This window comes from Hippocampus zosterae, chromosome 11 (genome assembly GCF_025434085.1).
Source record: "Hippocampus zosterae strain Florida chromosome 11, ASM2543408v3, whole genome shotgun sequence".
In the NCBI taxonomy this organism is placed as follows: domain Eukaryota; kingdom Metazoa; phylum Chordata; class Actinopteri; order Syngnathiformes; family Syngnathidae; genus Hippocampus; species Hippocampus zosterae.
Window position 1 is genome coordinate 16,032,437 of NC_067461.1, and position 18,059 is coordinate 16,050,495.

Below are 18,059 nucleotides of genomic sequence, written 5' to 3' on the forward strand. Positions count from 1 at the left end.
TATTTTACCTTGTGTACACAAATCTCAGACCTGCAACCAGACTGGAATCCTATCTCTCAATCACAGCTCAAATTGAAGTTGGCTCACTATTGCCCAGATAAGCGCACTGGACCTCAATGATGTCTGAAACAAGACTGAATCCCTGAGCGTGTTAAAAGGAAATACAATTAGTTTGAATTAAAACCTCTGAAGGCACAGAGGTGAATACATTATTGCTACATCATTAAACGGTCATTGAAACTGCAACATAGTCTAAGTTACTTACAGAGCGCTGTTATTTTTTTTGACTGAAAAGTAGAAGTTGTGCGATTAAATTGTGAATATTCATCCATTGAGCTGTACATCTTTGGGGGGAGGGGGTGTTGCCATCAGATTTTGAACCAGGCACTATCACATTCAACATTCGAACCCTGATAGGAGTGCAGCTCAGGCATGTAAAAGCGTTCATATATTTCAATCATTTGAAAACTATTCTACATTTGTAAGAGTACAAACACCCACTGCCCTGATAAGCTATCAACAAACATGATTACCGGTACATTTTGTTAACCATTACTACACAACAGTCCCCATTCTATCATTTCATAAAACAAACACTTATTGCACAACGACGGAAACATACCATGAATATAAAACATGGTCCTTCGAGTCAAGAGGTGAAAATCTGCTGTCTTGTCAATCAATAGTGATCCGCCATGTTTGAGTCTATCATTTTCAATAAAAGATAACTCAAAATGCCCTGACAGTGTTAAAAGTTAAATAGGTGCAACTTTTGGAAAGAAAAGTTAACAGTTGATTGGTAGGTTTGCACCAAAAGTAGAAGTGCAAAGTGAGGTAGATTGATTTAGGACACAAATATCAAAACATGGGTGACTTGACAAACAAGAGCCACACACTTGAGCACATACTGTTAGGCAAACAGCTACAATCGCTTCAATGATCTGACATGTGATTTACCGGGTTGTTATGAAAAGGGTTAGACAACCAGTACAGCTGCTAAGCTTTGGGTTACACTAGCTGTTTGACTTTAAGCATTTGCTCCCCGGACATCGTGTGATATAAAACGCTCCCATATTTGAAGTCCGACTGCAAATGTACAACTGCGGCTCAATTGAAAATAATTACATTAAGTGCGATCAAATCAGCACGTAAGTGTACAGGATGACCGAGTGGTACTACCACGTGGTTTAAAAAGGAACCTGATGTGATCCTGCCCAGGCCGTTGCAGTGCTTTTACATTAAAAACGTGATTAGAGAACAGTTGTCATGCATGATATGTAGAACCGGTCTCATGCAGTTACATCCCGTTTCACAAGCGCAGTACAGCGACAAGCGCTCAGTGGTCTGTTTTTTTTGCTGAGTCATCAAAGATTGTGAAACTGACAGCAGCTGAAATGGTCCGACTTTGCTATGCCGATTGGTGAATATTGAAATGAATCTCATGAAACAATCACATTCACTACATTATTTACATCGATGTGAACACCAAAACTCATCTAGCAGAGACAGTCTTTAGGTAAATTACCTCCGGGGGTCGTCTTGTGCTTAAAATAAAAACCCGAAAAAACCTCTGCAGCCATTTTCCATGCAGTGATGCAGGATAAGGCAACCTTTCAGCCATGAACTCAGAGCGCTGGGAGGAGATGAGCAAATTTCCCGTGTGCAGCGAGTTCAAAACAACCCTGATCCTTTTTCAGTGGGCTTTGCCGTTACCGTTCATGTGGCTGGTATTGGACTTGGTCACCTCGGTGCTGTAAAGACAGTCCAGGAAGCCTTGGGAGATCTCCGTTACCATGGATCTGTCTGGGATGGACTGCGCCATGCCATAGATTGCTCCCTGGAGGTGGAGGGGAAAGAGAACAGGAACGTGTCAGCATACCGTTCGAAGTCTCATCTCATCTCTGCTCTCCAAGAGTACTTTGAAGTGTGATCAAAAGGGTGAAAAATTGCCTTTTGCTACTACAGCAGCACATTTATGTTCTTTAGAGCAAGTGTGTCCCAACTGTCATCTCACCATTCCTGTGGTTTTCTCTTTGGGGTTCTTCATAATGATGGCAACTTGTTCTCTGACATCACTCAAAAAGCGTTCCACGACACCCGGCTGGGTGTGCAGAACTGTGCAACAAATGTGGATGCTGTGAAGACATTGTAACGTTGTCACGCTATTGCGCATGGCTGGTACGATGGAACTATGTTGGTGGTGCGGATACCTGGCTTCTACTCACCTAGATGGATACTGAAGTGTGTTCAGATTCCAGCCCTTTGACGTCAGTGCGTTCGACAGACGGAAAATATCAAAATCATTCGAGCCCATCGCCACCACTGAAACTTCGGGATCGCCGAACACAAACACGCCTTGAATTTTTCGAACCCTGTCAATAAGGAAACGAAAGGAGCTTTTCAATGTGCGAAACGATCACAAATCCACCCAAAAATACACAGGTCTTACTCCGTTTTGATTCTGCGTGCTACACTGATGATCTTCCGAGTAGCGTCCACGTATCCATTCTGTCCCATGTGCATCATGGTCGCCCAGCAGGCCGCGACAATTCCTCCGGGCCTGGAGCCTGCGATGGAGGGCGAGGCGTAGATTCCGCCCTGCCAGTCTGGAGCCACAAAGTACTGATAGTGACGGTACTTTTTATCACTGTAGAGAATCACTGAGGAACCTTTGGGGGCGTAGCCGTACTGAAGAGGAATGTCAAAAAAAAAAAAAAAAAAAACAAGACATGTTGGGATTCATTTGGAAATTCATCCACAGAAGAACATAAAATGCATCTTATCTGGATTAAACCTGTCGGAACAATCCAGATTCTGACAGATAAAATCGTGTAGTCAAGTGGTTTCATGTAACGCAAGATTTTTTAAAACGCGTTTGAAATAAAATGTATAAATAAATAAAAATCCACTACTTTGACTTGAGTCAATATTTTATTCAGCTTGCTCCAAACAATTGGATATGAATTTACATTTTTCTTCAACTAAGAAGAATGACAATTTATGAACTGTGTGAAAGTGGTTCAAATTTTAGTCAACTCTTATGAGTACTGCACGAGTGAGAACATTTTTTTTCAATGACACAGCTTACAAGTAATTTCCAGCAAAAACAGTGGTTTTCCCCACAGGTAAAGAAGTCCTCCCAGATTTAGTTTCTGTGTTGCATACAACTTCTGTCTTTCACACGAGTCGTGCACGGGTTGATTACTGCCTGACAACGCTCTTCCTTGTTTGAACGATATTTAAGTGCACTGGAGCCTTCATAACCTGCTACCCACATAATGAAGCAGTTTTATTTGGGTACAAAACAGCCATTGCACACAGACGTGCTGCTCTCACGGTCACATGTTTTGGACTCATGACAAAAGGTTATGAATCTCAAGTCCTGAAAACTGTTTTCCGTCTTTCCACTTTCAACCTATGCACACATCATTATTGAAAAACACTCTCACCTTATGAGTGTCTGCAGAAATGCTGGTTACACCTTTTACCCTGAAGTCAAATGGTGCGAGGGCGTAGCCAGCCTTGGCCATAAAGACGATCAGAAAACCGCCCAGACAGGCATCCACATGCAGCGGCAGGTGGTTGCGCACAGCCAGCTGCAAAACAGGTCACCAGGTTTCAAATACGGAAGGAATTACATTCATCGAAAAATAATATTGAGGAATTAAAAGAGAAATGCTGCCTCTGACCTTGGCAACATCTTCGATGGGGTCTATAATCCCGTGTGGAAACTGTGGGGCTGAGCAAACAAGCATAGCTGTGTTCTTGTTGATCGCTCTCTTCATCGCCTTGTCAAAATAAAGCAGGAACAAAACACAGGGAGTAACGATACAATTACTCGGGTTCAGTCACACGTGCTTAATTTCCCTCTCACCTTTACGTCAACCTGCATTGTTTTCTTATTGAGGGGAATGTGAACAAGCTTCATCCCAAAGTAATGCGCCGCTTTGTCGAAAGCCGCGTGGACGCTCACTGGGGCGAGACTGCAAAAATGACAAAAACAATGTTTTGTCACTCAAAAACTCACTCAGGACCTCTTCCCATGTATATAGTACATACCATGGAAAGAAATGGTCAAGAAACAGTCATAACATTTCAGACGGTGCGGTGCGCATGACTCTTTCAAATTATAATTCTAGTTACTACTGTGGTGGATGACTTTCTGCTTCTCTCACTCAGTGCGTGCCACCAATGGTTAAGAGGCAGAGAAAAAAACAAGCTAAAAACAAAAGAGGGTGCGACTCACTCAACAAAGAAAACGATACCAGACGCATAGGCATAGAATAGCTTTGCACCTACAAAGAGCACTAGGGCAGAAGTGTGGCCATATAAGACTGTAGAAGGAAATTTTACTGACGATAATCACACAGTATGTTAAGAATGCAGAAAATAAGCCAAGCATCTATTTCACTGTTGACTTTAGTAATTAAATAAATTTGGTAGGACCCTTCTTGCCTGAAGACTTCTGTATTGAGCAAGTAAAATGAAGTGACACCTTAGAACAGTCTTTCATTGGTGCAAAAGAAAGCCCACTTTTTCGTCATTTTAAGAAGGACGGCAAAGGGAAGGGAAGATGTATCTTTCATTTGTTCATACAGTGAATGTGTTATTTGTACCCACAGTTATTGTTTCGCCAAAAGGACAAAATGAACATTACTTGTAAAAAGGAAAACACCGCTTCATGAAGTTCATCTTACATTTCTGGGTATTTGACACCTCGTTCATATGCCATGTCTCTGTACGCCTTGCAAGCCATCAGTATGCTCTCTGTTCCTCCGGAAGTCACCTAAAAAAACAAAACAAAATAAATAACAATAAACTGTCAGCTCATGTCAATGTCCTGTTTTGTGCCAATCCATGTACTCTTAACGTTGTACGTCAAGAGAGAAAGAAGGAATGAGCTTACTGTGCCACATGAGTTGGGTCCACCGTGGAAAAGTGTGCAAGCCATTCTGACGACCTCTGCCTCCATCTTTCTTACACCGGGAAAGATGTCTGGATGAAGTGGGTTGCTCCAGGCAAAATCGCCATACACCTTGCAACAAATGTTTGAGAAAAACTTTTTCAAAAAGATCTTCTCAGATCAATTCATATGTCATATGCGAGCCACATAGTTACCGCTACAATATTTTGGAAATACGTAACTTCCATCATGAGGTCACAACATGTCAGCATACCTTCCTCAGCAAGTGTTGACAGAATGCGTCTGGGTGTGTGTTCCGAATTTTTTTATTATTATTTATTTTTTACAACAGTTAAATTAGACAGACCGTCATTATGCGTGTCATGGAACACAGTGGCGTACAAGGCAAGTCCTCAATGTACCTCGCGAGAGCTCACTTTCTGAGGTTTTTTTTTCTATAGCAAACTTATTTTTACACTTGTATCTCAATAAAGGATGCCAATAATGAGATTCATGAGGTGCAACACAAATGAACTTCGTATTCATGCCCACTGTTTTAACGTTACAGCGGTTAACTTATCTTTACACTTGTATGACCACACTGACAGTAACTGGTGCATACCTTCACCAGGAGTTTTGTCAGCGCTTCATCACCCCAGTACACTGCGCCTGAAACACAGCCGTTCTGCCACTGCACCTCATCTGCAACAACACATGTCTTCAGAACAACAGTCCACAGTCGGTGTGAAACACCATAAATTTCATGTCAGAATTCCTACAACTTCTGGTACTTACTCAGAGTTTGGTACTCGCTGATTTTGTCCAGCACTTGGCTCTGCGAGAGGCCTTTTGAGGGCAGCTTTTGAGTGTAACTCATGCCGTTCTTCAGAGTGCACAGACTGGCAGACATGTCGTCCAATGCCTTGTTCAGTTGGCTCTGGATCTATGAGAGCAGAGTTGCTTGAGCAACAATGTCTGGGTGCCGCAGAAAAAAGGATTCTTGCTAGAGCCGCTGGTTTAGACTGAATGTGATAAGATGTTCCGTGCGCTGTCAAAGCTTGATGTGAATTTATTGTAAGATGGCAATGACAAGAAGGTGGTCAATGTTATCTTCAGTGCGCAGCGTTAAGTGTGCCAGAGGTCTATCCCTCTGCACTCAGTCATCAGTTGTGACTCATAGGCGAATCAGAGGATACAGACAAACAACGCACGTACCGCCCCGCCGACAAAGGGTATTTTTCTGATGAGTCGAAAGCATTGCTTCTTCATTCTGGAAAGGAGACCTAAAACCAAAAAGAAAGAGACAAGGAACTTCAGTGAAATGATGTCACATCATCAACCACAATTTTTTCACAGAAGACGATGACACATAATCACATGTCAAGAAAAAAAAAAACACCAGCTGGTTAAAAAAAAAAAAAAGGGACTTCGGCTGATTATTTCTGATCTCTGGTACAAGCCCATGGCGGCCCGGTAGTCCAGTGGTTAGCACGTCGGCTTCACAGTGCAGAGGTACCGGGTTCGATTCCAGCTCCGGCCTCCCTGTGTGGAGTTTGCATGTTCTCCCCGGGCCTGCGTGGGTTTTCTCCGGGTGCTCCGGTTTCCTCCCACATTCCAAAAACATGCGCGGCAGGCTGATTGAACACTCTAAATTGTCCCTAGGTGTGAGTGTGAGCGTGTATGGTTGTTCGTCTCTGTGTGCCCTGTGGTTGGCTGGCAACCGATTCAGGGTGTCCCCCGCCTACTGCCCGAAGACAGCTGGGATAGGCTCCAGCACCCCCCGCGACCCTAGTGAGGTTCAAGCGGTTCGGAAGATGAATGAATGAATGAATGAATGAATGAATGAATGGTACAAGCCCTCACTCCAAGCAACACATGAGATGGAATTGAGCTCACAATAACGGATTTCAAATGCACCAGTAAAAGTACAACAATGATTGCGATTCTTATAATGTCGCCTATATCATACTGGGCATACTTTCTTGTTGGAAGAGAAATCCTTTCAGCCATATTGCTGCCAGTGTGGTGAAAAGCGTCACTCCAATGATCTGCCATGGCTCAAAGTCCCTGCAGTACGAGTTCACTTGCTGCCGGCCCTTCTCCAGGTAGATGAGCACCATCTCCTTGTATACTTCCAAGGCACTCTGGATTAACATAGATACACACACACACACACACACACACAGAAAATGTCTTGTCAGAAATGTTTGTACAATAGGAGTCCACCACATGTCCTACCAAGTGTAATCAACACTCGCGTGATAGGGTTTATGTATGACCAGCAAAAAATCCTAAATGTCAAATTTCTTTCAAAAAAAAAAGGGGGAAAAAAAGGATTGTTTCTCTGCCCAAAGCGCAGCGGCACTACTCTCACTTTGCAAGATGCAGACAAGCAGCACGTGTGTCAAGTTCGGCCAATAAAAGTAACACAGACATGGATTGAAGGCCACTGTGTTAATGTGTTCAAAACTCGGATTAAAACAAGGTGAGAAATGTCAGTGTCGTGGGCTTGCTGCTGTGGAGAAACCACTAAAGTCAAAAGCACTCACACTAAAGTCATTGAATTCAGAATCAGATCAAAACGTCACAAGGGTGTTGTAGAAAGCACTGTCATTCATGGTACTACAAAAGACATCTGCATAAATTCCAAGACTTTTCTTAACTCTGCATTATCATTTGTAATTCGCCATGATAGCAAAGGTTTTTTGACTGCCTTTTGCCTTAATACTTACAGTGGTTAAAGGTTTAAAAATTTCGATCACGTATCACACTATATCTGATATTTCAATCAAGTCAAATTGCTTAGCACAATTAGTCATCAGTCATAGATGCACATCAATGAAAGATCCAATTATTGTACAGGGCAAAGATCTCACACAGATGTAAATAAATAATGACCCAATGATGGATGCATAGGCTGCTGATGTACTTACATCATAAGGCATTGTTGGCTCTAGAGAGATCAGATTTCCCCTCTCACAAACACCGGCGGCAGTTTGCTGAATGCAAATAGCTCAGACGCCACCGTACTCGTCTTTCTCCAAACAGAGAAGCGAGCTAGTTTTTCAGAGGACTTAACGTCTATCGCCACAGACTCCTCCCTGCGGCCGCACTGCTCATCAACACACGCAGCAGACTGGCGCAATTTAACAATCTACCTGCAAAACCCCTCAAATCATCATAAAACCCAATAGACAGCGTACTGTATTGGTAACAATCATGCGTTTTAATCACAGTGGGAAAATAATGACAAAAAATTATGGTTGCTTATATTTATTACCATCTTGGGAAATTTTATGACAATAGTTCTGATAGCATGGGTACATGTCCGCCCACCTCATCGGTTAAGTGATAGAGGAAAGCTTAAGGTTCAAAAAGATAACATCTTAACTCATCACAACCTGCTCAGCAGTAAGAACACTCCATTGCTGGGCACCTTGGGCAGGTTGTATTATTATTTTCAGCACCCTCAAGTCAGAGATGCATGTGGTGAATATTAACATTAAAAACAGTAAAGCTTAAGTTTAGTTTGACAATGCTGGTGTATGTTAGGATAACAAACAGATTTGGTAAGGTAAGCCGCACCAAGCGAGAGATGAGTTGGGAACGAGGACCACAGGTTGAATGGAGAGTTCACACTGCTTTAGCCAAATGTGGCAAACGTACCGTACTCTCATTCTGTAGTGTGGACTTACTGTCAGGAGACATACATATAATTGGGGGGAAAGTCGGAACTGATTCAACTCCTCTAACTTGAAAAAAAGTAAACGTCACATCTTGGACTTATGTACTAGAGAAGAAGGTAAAAAATAGTTATTTTACAGTTAATTATTTACAATACTTGATTGGATAACGTAAGTTTTCTGCACACTTAACCATAAGATTTGCTAATGTTTTGAACCAACTATGCCAAAAAAGCTGAATATGACACAATAAGCTAATGTGACAGCAACTGAAACAAACACATTTTATTTGGTTAGGATTTTTCAGATTAGACCGAAAATATGTACGGTAATTGGCCAAAGCAGGTGGTTTTTGGGCGGTCACAACATGACACATTTGCCAAAGGTCATTCCTGTAGCCAACACCATCCAACAGTTACAAGAAGGCAATGAATATCTTGTTTCTCTGAATCTGTTGTTGTGGTTGCGAGTGCTCCCTCCTCGTTCACGTTCCACACCATGTCAGTGCTGTCCATTTTTTCCACTTTATAAGACCCCAAGATCTCAATCAATCAATATCTCAAGCACGGTTGACTTGACCTCGCCCTAGGTACGTCTTTTTGACGTCATGACGTAGTGTTAGTAGAAAACCCAGACATTGGTTTTCACATTGAGGGAGCAGAAGTAAAATACTGTTTAAAAGCGTGCAGGGAGGAGCAAACGAGTTCATCGTTACTATTTTTACTTTTATTAATACCAATCACGAACTCGAAACGCTGTATGTTGGAACTGTCGTAAAAGGAGCCCCTGTAATTTTTTTTAGTAGCTGTCTACGACCCACTCATTATGGGTCTGTGACCCATTTTTGCATCCCAACCCAACAGTTGAGTTTTTTAGTTTAATAAGATAAGAGGTGCAAGTTCTGCATGTCACAGCTTTTTCTGTCATAAAAAAAAGAGATTAAACCCTATCTCACACGAGTTCAAAAGGCAACTCTTTCCACTTTTACATACAGATAATTTCTTTTGGTCCACTCACGAAACAGCACGTGTCAAACTTAAGGCCCAGGGAGTCAGCTCTGAACCAATCACTAATTTCGTGTGGCCCACTAAAGCAAATGCTGTAAAGTGTAGACTTATTGTTTCTTGCTTTTCTCAAAAATCTGGGCACGATGTAAAGTCTGTACCAAACTTGATTTTTTTTTTTACGCAAATATTCCAGGATTATAAGATTCTTCTTGACGTGGTTGAAATACACAATCTTTGCGTGCCACAATTTTCAATGACATTTTATTTCAAATGCATTTTGGACTTAACAATAGAAAATACCAACCCAATTGCTGTGAAGTTAAACAAAAAGAAAAACAATACAATGATTTGCAAATCATATATTTAATTGAATACACTGCAGAGACAAGATTTTTTATGATCAAACTGCTAAATGTTATTGTTTTTCACCTCCCTGAATTGCAAGGCCGTAAACCAAAATTGAATGCCCGTGACTAAAGATACCTCAGGCAGCACTGCATGAAAAACCGACATCAGTATGTAAATGACATCACCAAACTTGAGAAAACCAATGTCAGTAAATACAGATCAGCGCTACATCCGTGAGTGCAAATTAAAACTGTACTATCCAAACCATAAATAAACCATTTATCAAACCCACCCAGAAACGCCGCCTGCTTCCCTGGGCCCGAGCTCATCGAAGATGGACTCATACAAAGTGAAAAAAGTGTTCTATGGACTGATGAGTCCGCATTTTAAATCATCTTTTGACATTTCAAAAGTCATGTCCTTTGGGCCAACGGGGAAAAGAAGCATCCGGACTGTTATGGACGCAAAGTTCAAAAGCCAGCATTTTGATGTTACAGAGCTGTGTCCGTGCGAGTGGAATAGGTAACTTGCACATCTGTCAAGGCACCATTAATGCTGAACTATACATACAGGTTTTGGAGAAACAAAAGCTGCCGGCCAAGCAGTGTGGTTTTCATGGACAACCCTGCTTATTTCAGCAAGACAAAGCCAAACGACATTCTGCACATGTTTACAACAGTGTGGATTTGTAGTAAAAGAGTCCGGCTACTAGACTAGCTTGCCTGCAGTCCAGACTTGGCTGTTGAAAATGGGTGGCCCGTTATATGAAGTGTTATACCGGTACATATATTACAACGGAGATGCTGAACTGCTGTTCAACAGCTGAAGCTGTATATCAAGCAAGAATAGGAAACAATTTCAGCTAGAAAGTTTTAACATTTAGTGTCCTCAGTTCCCATACGTTTATTGAATGTTGTTCAAAGAAAAGGTGATGTAATACATTGGTAACCATGACACCGTCCCAGCTTTTTTGGAACATGTTGCTGCCATAAAATTCTATGGAAATGATTATTTGCTAAAAACAATAACGTTTATCAGTTTGAACATTAAATATCTTGTCTTCGTAGTCTATTCAATTACATACAGGTTGAACATGATTTGGACATTATTTTGTTCTGTTTTTATTTATGGTTAACACGAGATACCAACTTTATTGGAATTGGGTTTGTTTATAACAATCAATTGCAGGGGCAATTATCTATGTATAATACTATGATGTGGTGCCCTTATGCTTTTTATATTCAGGTCAAAATGAATGCTTTTTTTCCCCTAGTATACACGATTATACGATGATGGAGATGGCGCCCGACTAGGCAGCCTACGGCAAGTGCTCTTCAAGAGCCTTGCTTTTTTGTTTTTTGTTGTTTTTGTCTTTTTGTTTTGTCACATGTTGTTTGTTGTTTCATCGTGTGGACCTGATATTGACTGTTTTTAGCGTTTTTTGGCCACGACATTCGTCAAAGGAGAAGTATCTGTGCTTGGTGGTTGCGCCGGCAGGACGCCTGTAGCAGCACAGATTGTGATTGGGAGGAATGCTGGCGCCATTGACTGTCGGTGCTGGACAGACCTTGGGCGCTTGTGTTTTTTGCTCCTTTAATGGGCAGCATTTTTCACAACCCCGTTTTGTTCAGTGGCTGACAGTCAGCGTTGGTGCGGCTGGATGGATGGCTGCTGAAGTTGAAGATGAGGAGAGAGGAACGTCGGCGCAGAGTGCCAATGCGTATTTGGAATTGAGATTCGCCGCTTGGAATTGAAATGGATTTCCGTGGGACAGGAGAAGTGAACCAATCTCTTTTTTTGTCAATGGATGCTACAGCTTCTTGTTGACTTTGAAACTTAGTGTAGCCAAGGTGTGCAAATTTTGAGCATGCCGTCTCTGATCCACTGGTTAAAGGACACTTTGATTCTCTCCTCTTTCATCTCAAACTGCTCCAAACAACAAAGCGTGTGACAGAAAAGTGGTTAGGACTGCACGACTGTCCGTGTTTTATGTTATGTGTTGTGTTTATTATTTGACTTTATGTTAACTGTTTTGTTAAGCGCTTTGTTACAGCTGCCACTGTTGTGAAAGCGCTACATAAATCAGCATGTATTGCATTGCATTGTATTATGGTCTTTCGGAGCATTTCTATGATCAACTACTGTAGTCCAAACTCATTTTCCTACATTGTACATTCTTTTAGTACCGGTATTTTTTATTGCACCACTCTGTATTGCTTCGCTTTACTTGTAAATGTTAAATATCAAATACTGTCAGCGAAGTTTTACTCAGTGAGGCTTTTTTGTTGTCTCTAAGGGCGGTGTTCTCAGGGTAATTACTACGGTGTGCTGTGAAATCTAATCTTGAAAATTTACAGATCCCACAGTCCACAAAATTAATCAAATGAGGAACAAGTTGGTAGGGGTAACCGTTTCACGAAACGATTACAACGACAATTATCACTGTTGTGGCTGATCGACAGTAGGGTCAGACTGGGGCTGTGGAGTTAATTGTGCCCCCGAGGAAATTCTGAGTCAGATGAGCCGCCCTCGAGTGCCCCTCAGTTTTGTCCCCGTACATTACTTGCGTCCGTTGTCATGACTCACGAGTTCATTGTCCTTCTTTGACACGAAATTTGACTCCACATCAATCATGCGATAAAACCCTTTGTTTATAACTTCCTGCAGGCTCAAGTTGAACAGGAACTCCAATTTTAAACTATGGACGCCACAATAAACGATTGTTAGAATATAATATGGTTGTTTTTTTAAACAGAGGAAGGGCCGTCTGTACAACCACTGTTACCTTTTAAATGAGAGGTATCGTAGTGTACATTGTAGTCAATTCGATTTTGAGTGAGTGCACAGTTTATTGCTGTCGCCCTATTGTCTTGAGTATGGCAACAGTTCAAGCCAAGGCGTTCATGTAAACAGTTTTGCAACTTGCCATAAATCGGACCATAATGCTTTTACATCACAGTTCACAACTAAACAACGCGTGTGGACTTCGAGCATCCTATTTCAGAAAACAGCTCATCTTATTATCTCACGTAACTACTGATAAACAAGCCTGAGCCCAATACGATGTTCTACCAATTGTAACCGTTTCCAGCGTAACCGTTTCCAAAAATGCATAAAGACTGTAGAAAGAAGCACCACTTACCCAGTAATGCATGTTGTCAAGACGGTTTGTAACCGACAATTTTATTTTTCTGTCTGAGACAAAGGAAAGTCACCTCCAGGCGCCTGCTTGAGGTCTTCGTTCTCATCTACATGCTACTGCTACACAACTAGCTGCGAGCTAACGAGGATACGGAAGTAAGCAGCAGCCGATTTATTTTTGCGCATGCGCTAATATGACAACGCACAGGCAAAGCGAAACGCGTCGCTTCAAAGAAACATCAGCGATACACTTTTGAAGAACGTATTCTGAATGTATTTTCTATCGTCATGGACATCACAGTAAAACTGAAATATTAGATTCTTCTTCGTTTTACTCTTATTGTTTTGCAATATTGTTGAATTCATTTGACGGCTGCACCTGCCACTAAAGTACACACGTGTATGTATGTATGTATGTATGTATGTATGTATGTATGTATGTATGTATGTATGAACTCGGGACCACCAGGTCGCCTGAGGAGGGGTGCACCGGCCCATGTCGGAAACGGAGCAGGACAAAACCCCCGTACCGCTCAGTAGCGGGATTGCACCTGTGGATAGACGCTGCAGTACAGCTTGAGCAATACAGCGGGACACAATCTTTTACACTTCGTATGTAAATCTCCAAAACTATTAAATTGTTGAAAGTCGATGCTTGGCAGGGCAACCAACGCTTTAGTGGGAAACAAGCAACCATTTCTAAATGTAAATAAAATGACAACAATAAGAACGAAATGTGTCGCAGCTGGGACGTCACGTGCGCGATAGTCAAAAAACACCACAGGCGTTGTGCTTTCTCGCTGGGTACGTGGCGCGTACCTGTAATCCAAGCTACCGGGAGGCTGAGGCTGGCGGATCGTGTGAGCTCGGGGGTTCTGAGCTGCAGCGGGCTATGTCGAGCGGGTGTCCGCGCTAAGTTCGGTATCGATATGGTGCTCCCGGGGGAGCTCGGGACCACCAGGTCGCCTAAGGAGGGGTGCACCGGCCCAGGTCGGAAACGGAGCAGGTCAAAGCCCCCGTACCGCCCAGTAGCGGGTTCGCGCCTGTGAGTAGACGCTGCGGTGCAGCCTGAGCAACACAGCGAGACACAGTCTTTTACACTTCGTATGTAAATCCCCCAAACTATTATATTGTTGAAAGTCGATGCTTGGCAGGGCAACCAACGCTTTAGTGGGAAACAAGCAACCATTTCTAAATGTAAATAAACTGACAACAATAAGAACGAAATGTGTCGCAACTGTGACGTCACGTGCGCGATAGTCAAAAAACACCACAGGCGTTGTGCTTTCTCGCCGGGTACGTGGCGCGTACCTGTAATCCAAGCTACCGGGAGGCTGAGGCTGGCGGATCGTGTGAGCTCGGGGGTTCTGAGCTGCAGCGGACTATGTCGAGCGGGTGTCCGCGCTAAGTTCGGTATCGATATGGTGCTCCCGGGGGAGCTCGGGACCACCAGGTCGCCTAAGGAGGGGTGCACCGGCCCAGGTCGGAAACGGAGCAGGTCAAAACCCCCGTACCGCTCAATAGCGGGATCGCGCCTGTGAATAGGCGCTGCAGTGCAGCCTGAGCAATACAGCGAGACACAGTCTTTTACACTTCGTATGTAAATCCCCCAAACTATTATATTGTTGAAAGTCGATGCTTGGCAGGGCAACCAACGCTTTAGTGGGAAACAAGCAACCATTTCTAAATGTAAATAAACTGACAACAATAAGAACGAAATGTGTCGCAACTGTGACGTCACGTGCGCGATAGTCAAAAAACACCACAGGCGTTGTGCTTTCTCGCCGGGTACGTGGCGCGTACCTGTAATCCAAGCTACCGGGAGGCTGAGGCTGGCGGATCGTGTGAGCTCGGGGGTTCTGAGCTGCAGCGGGCTATGTCGAGCGGGTGTCCGCGCTAAGTTCGGTATCGATATGGTGCTCCCGGGGGAGCTCGGGACCACCAGGTCGCCTAAGGAGGGGTGCACCGGCCCAGGTCGGAAACGGAGCAGGTCAAAACCCCCGTACCGCTCAGTAGCGGGATCGCGCCTGTGAATAGACGCTGCAGTGCAGCCTGAGCAATACAGCGAGACACCGTCTTTTACACTTCACGTCTTTTTACCAAAAACTCACACAACACGGCACGTAGTATATTTACGTCAGGAAACCTTTTTATAGTCCACTTCTTCCTTCACAAACACAGTACTCTACTCCTTTTTGTATGTTCTACACTGCCTCCTTTTGGAGAAAGCTGGTGACTGCACGTTCGAGTCACCGAATAACCTGGTGCTTTTGGGTCTTTTTCAATGTACAATCATGACAGCGCTTTGTTTTGTAAATTAGTGTATTTATCTTAAATGTATGTAATATTTGTCTTAGACTGTCTTTGCTTGTACATTCAGCGACACCACCAACTGGCAACACATTTCTTGTGCGTTTTTAACATATTTGGTCAATCGAGAGGATTCTGATTCTGACACATACCACAACATATTATTTCTAATCCTGTACATCCTAGTGACGCTTAAGAATGCATCCAAATTCCTGCCTTAAAAAAATTCAGTTTACATTCAATCCACTGCGAAGTTATTCATTTAAGCACGTGACGCTTATCCTGCTTGCAAGTAGTATTAAACTCGTTTGGGAAGAATAAGAGTATTTAGTGTGTGTTTATTTCGGTCTTTGAGATGTGAACAGCACCCTTGGTACTTTAAGCACGAACCAAATCCATCAACTAAAATCAGAAATTGGTCAAGACGCAAATGCATCTTTGTGAACGCGCAGCCTCACGTGTCCTTAAGCTTGAACAAAATAAAGACAAAACCCCTCCAGAGGACGGCTATTTCCTGTAATTGGTGTACACTGGCTTCAAAAGATGAGGTGAGATGCACAATGCATTGCTTGTGAAAGGAAACTCCAAAGCACATTAAAAGTGAATTCGTCTTTGTGTAAAGTGTTTTCAGGGTCATTCCGGTCACGACGCGCGCACCTCTCCAAAAGCGCACACGTCTCCAAAGACGCACTCCATACTTTGTAAAAGACAGTCACATTGTTGAAGGGTTTCACAAGAGCTGTACATATGGCATCCGGGTTGCAATTAAATGTTTTTTAAGATGTTTTCTCTTTCTTGAAGAAGTTTCCCTTTCCCTTTCTCTCTCCCGGCAGCTCTTAGGCAGAAGGAGCGTGAGGAGGGGGCGGGGGACGCATTCAGAGGCGTCCCTGATAACAATCTGGTCAGCGAGTTGTTGGACTTGGATTGGCCTTCTCAAAACGTCCTTCAAACAAAAAGCTGAAGACGAAAATAAAGCCCCACCTGTTACTTCTGTTTGCTAAAATAATAAATAGATTTGGTTTAATAAATAAGCAAAGGAGAGCGTGAAGCAGTCGGGCAGTATAAACCAGGCGCATCGTGCAGGTATCACCTGCTCTGGAGATTGGGCATTTGTATTGTTAAATATTGTGAAATCACTTTTCGTACCAACTTTGCTGTCATATCTGCTTTTACGGGTGCTTGTGTGTGTGCCCACACTTAGCATAACAAGCAGGATAAGACAGCGCAGTAATAAAACAAAAAAAGACTCCTTTAAACTAACACCTGTCTGTCATATCACAATATGGATATGACATCTTTGATTATTTGTTAAGTGGGGGTATTACGTTTACCCTAGAGTCTTAGTGCCTTTTACAATTTCAAAGAGGACGTCTCGTATCTCGCCCGTGTATTTGTCGACTTTATTGAAAGCATACGGCGATCAGATTGTTCCCAAAACACATATTTGGACAGAATGTTGAGGATAATTTTAGCCTTAACCCAGCAATTATGTTTAATATCTGGTAAGCAGACCCTCACCTCTCGCACAACACAAATAAATTCAAGACTTCAAGTGACAGTTCATGTACTTTAAGGAAAATCTAACTTGTTTATGATTTATTTGCACTGCGTGGCTTGAAGTAGTGACGATATCTTTCAGTTGCGGTCTCTTTACGCATGGCTTGCATCATTGTAGGAATCGAGTTGAATTGGTCGTGTCACATAGTTAAGATTTATTTGCACTGCGTGGCTTGAAGTAGTGACGATATCTTTCAGTTGCGGTCTCTTTACGCATGGCTTGCATCATTGTAGGAATCGAGTTGAATTGGTCGTGTCACATAGGAACAACCATTTATAGTCCAACAACACGGCTCACATTTCCAAACGGTATTTTTGGCTGGCACCCACGCGTAATAACCTTTGACCAACTCACAACAGTTGCGCTCCAATGCTTTATGGGTGGCGTTGGCTTGAAATGTTAATATATTTTATGGTCAGATCAATATATAATTTCGATTCATATGCATTGTTTGTAACGTGCTATACGTGAAGTCTCAAGCAAGAATAAAAGCATCTGATATTTATTAGCTTATGCCATTTTGCGGGTGCGTTGTACGCATCGTAAATACAGTACGTTAGGGTAATGACCAGAGCTAGTTTATTTTCAAAGCAACGTCCGAGTTTCGCTGGATTTTGTCTCATTTATGAATTAGCCGCCGAGCTTTCCGTTTAGTTGAGGACTACGTTTTATCTATTGCTGGGCTCGTAATTGTTCCATCCGAGTGCGTAAAATGCACCGTCACATCAGCATACGTCAAACCACATTAAGCGATTATGACGTGTCGTAACTCAACATCACATTCGAAATAATATTCGGTATTTCTGTCTTTTGGGAGACGTTTTGCCTCTTATCCGTCTTTTAAGACTAACAGAGTAGTCCAGGTGCGATTGATTTATGAAAGAGATGACCTGGATGAATGAATTTATGGTAACAGTGATAAATAGCGTTGTTTCAAAAGCTTTTCCTCATTTAAGGTCTCAAGTTCAGCTGACCTGTACATTACAAATCAACACTCAACTGTAGTTCATTTTGTATACTCAGAACTGAAGACCCCAAATTTAAAAATATGACCCTCAGTCATCAAACAAGGGCAGGGGGGGGGGGGGGGGTCAAAATTACTAAACACT

At 42.7% G+C, this 18,059-nt stretch overlaps 1 protein-coding gene and 1 long non-coding RNA gene across 4 annotated transcripts; one reads left to right on the forward strand and one right to left on the reverse strand.

Moving 5' to 3' along the window:
• Positions 1-715: 715 nt before the first annotated feature.
• sgpl1 (sphingosine-1-phosphate lyase 1) lies at positions 716-14,558 on the reverse strand. 3 transcript variants are annotated; one of them, XM_052079943.1, is made up of 14 exons: positions 14,394-14,558; positions 6,882-7,047; positions 6,119-6,186; positions 5,699-5,846; positions 5,526-5,605; positions 4,907-5,035; positions 4,698-4,786; positions 3,875-3,983; positions 3,690-3,788; positions 3,450-3,596; positions 2,450-2,688; positions 2,226-2,372; positions 2,015-2,135; positions 716-1,837 (listed from the first exon to the last, which is right to left on the reverse strand). In XM_052079943.1, the coding sequence occupies exons 2-14, from the start codon at positions 7,021-7,023 to the stop codon at positions 1,694-1,696; spliced, it is 1,662 nt and encodes a 553-aa protein (XP_051935903.1). In that variant the 5' UTR covers positions 7,024-7,047; positions 14,394-14,558; the 3' UTR covers positions 716-1,693. The 3 variants fall into 3 exon arrangements, with proteins under 3 accessions (XP_051935903.1, XP_051935901.1, XP_051935902.1); XM_052079941.1 differs by lacking the exon at positions 14,394-14,558 and adding an exon at positions 13,084-13,230; XM_052079942.1 differs by lacking the exon at positions 14,394-14,558 and adding an exon at positions 7,837-7,995.
• On the forward strand, positions 14,379-15,164 carry LOC127610175 (uncharacterized). Its single transcript, XR_007964764.1, has 2 exons — positions 14,379-14,535; positions 15,028-15,164. It is a non-coding gene; the product is annotated as an uncharacterized LOC127610175 (long non-coding RNA).
• Positions 15,165-18,059: the final 2,895 nt, after the last annotated feature.

Coding starts and splice junctions, on each gene's coding strand:
- sgpl1 (XM_052079941.1), bottom strand. Junction 3,789..3,874: donor CAATGCAGGTTGACGTAAAG/GTGAGAGGGAAA, acceptor TATTTTGACAAG/GCGATGAAGAGAGCGATCAA. Junction 2,689..3,449: donor TTTCTGCAGACACTCATAAG/GTGAGAGTGTTT, acceptor ATTCCTCTTCAG/TACGGCTACGCCCCCAAAGG.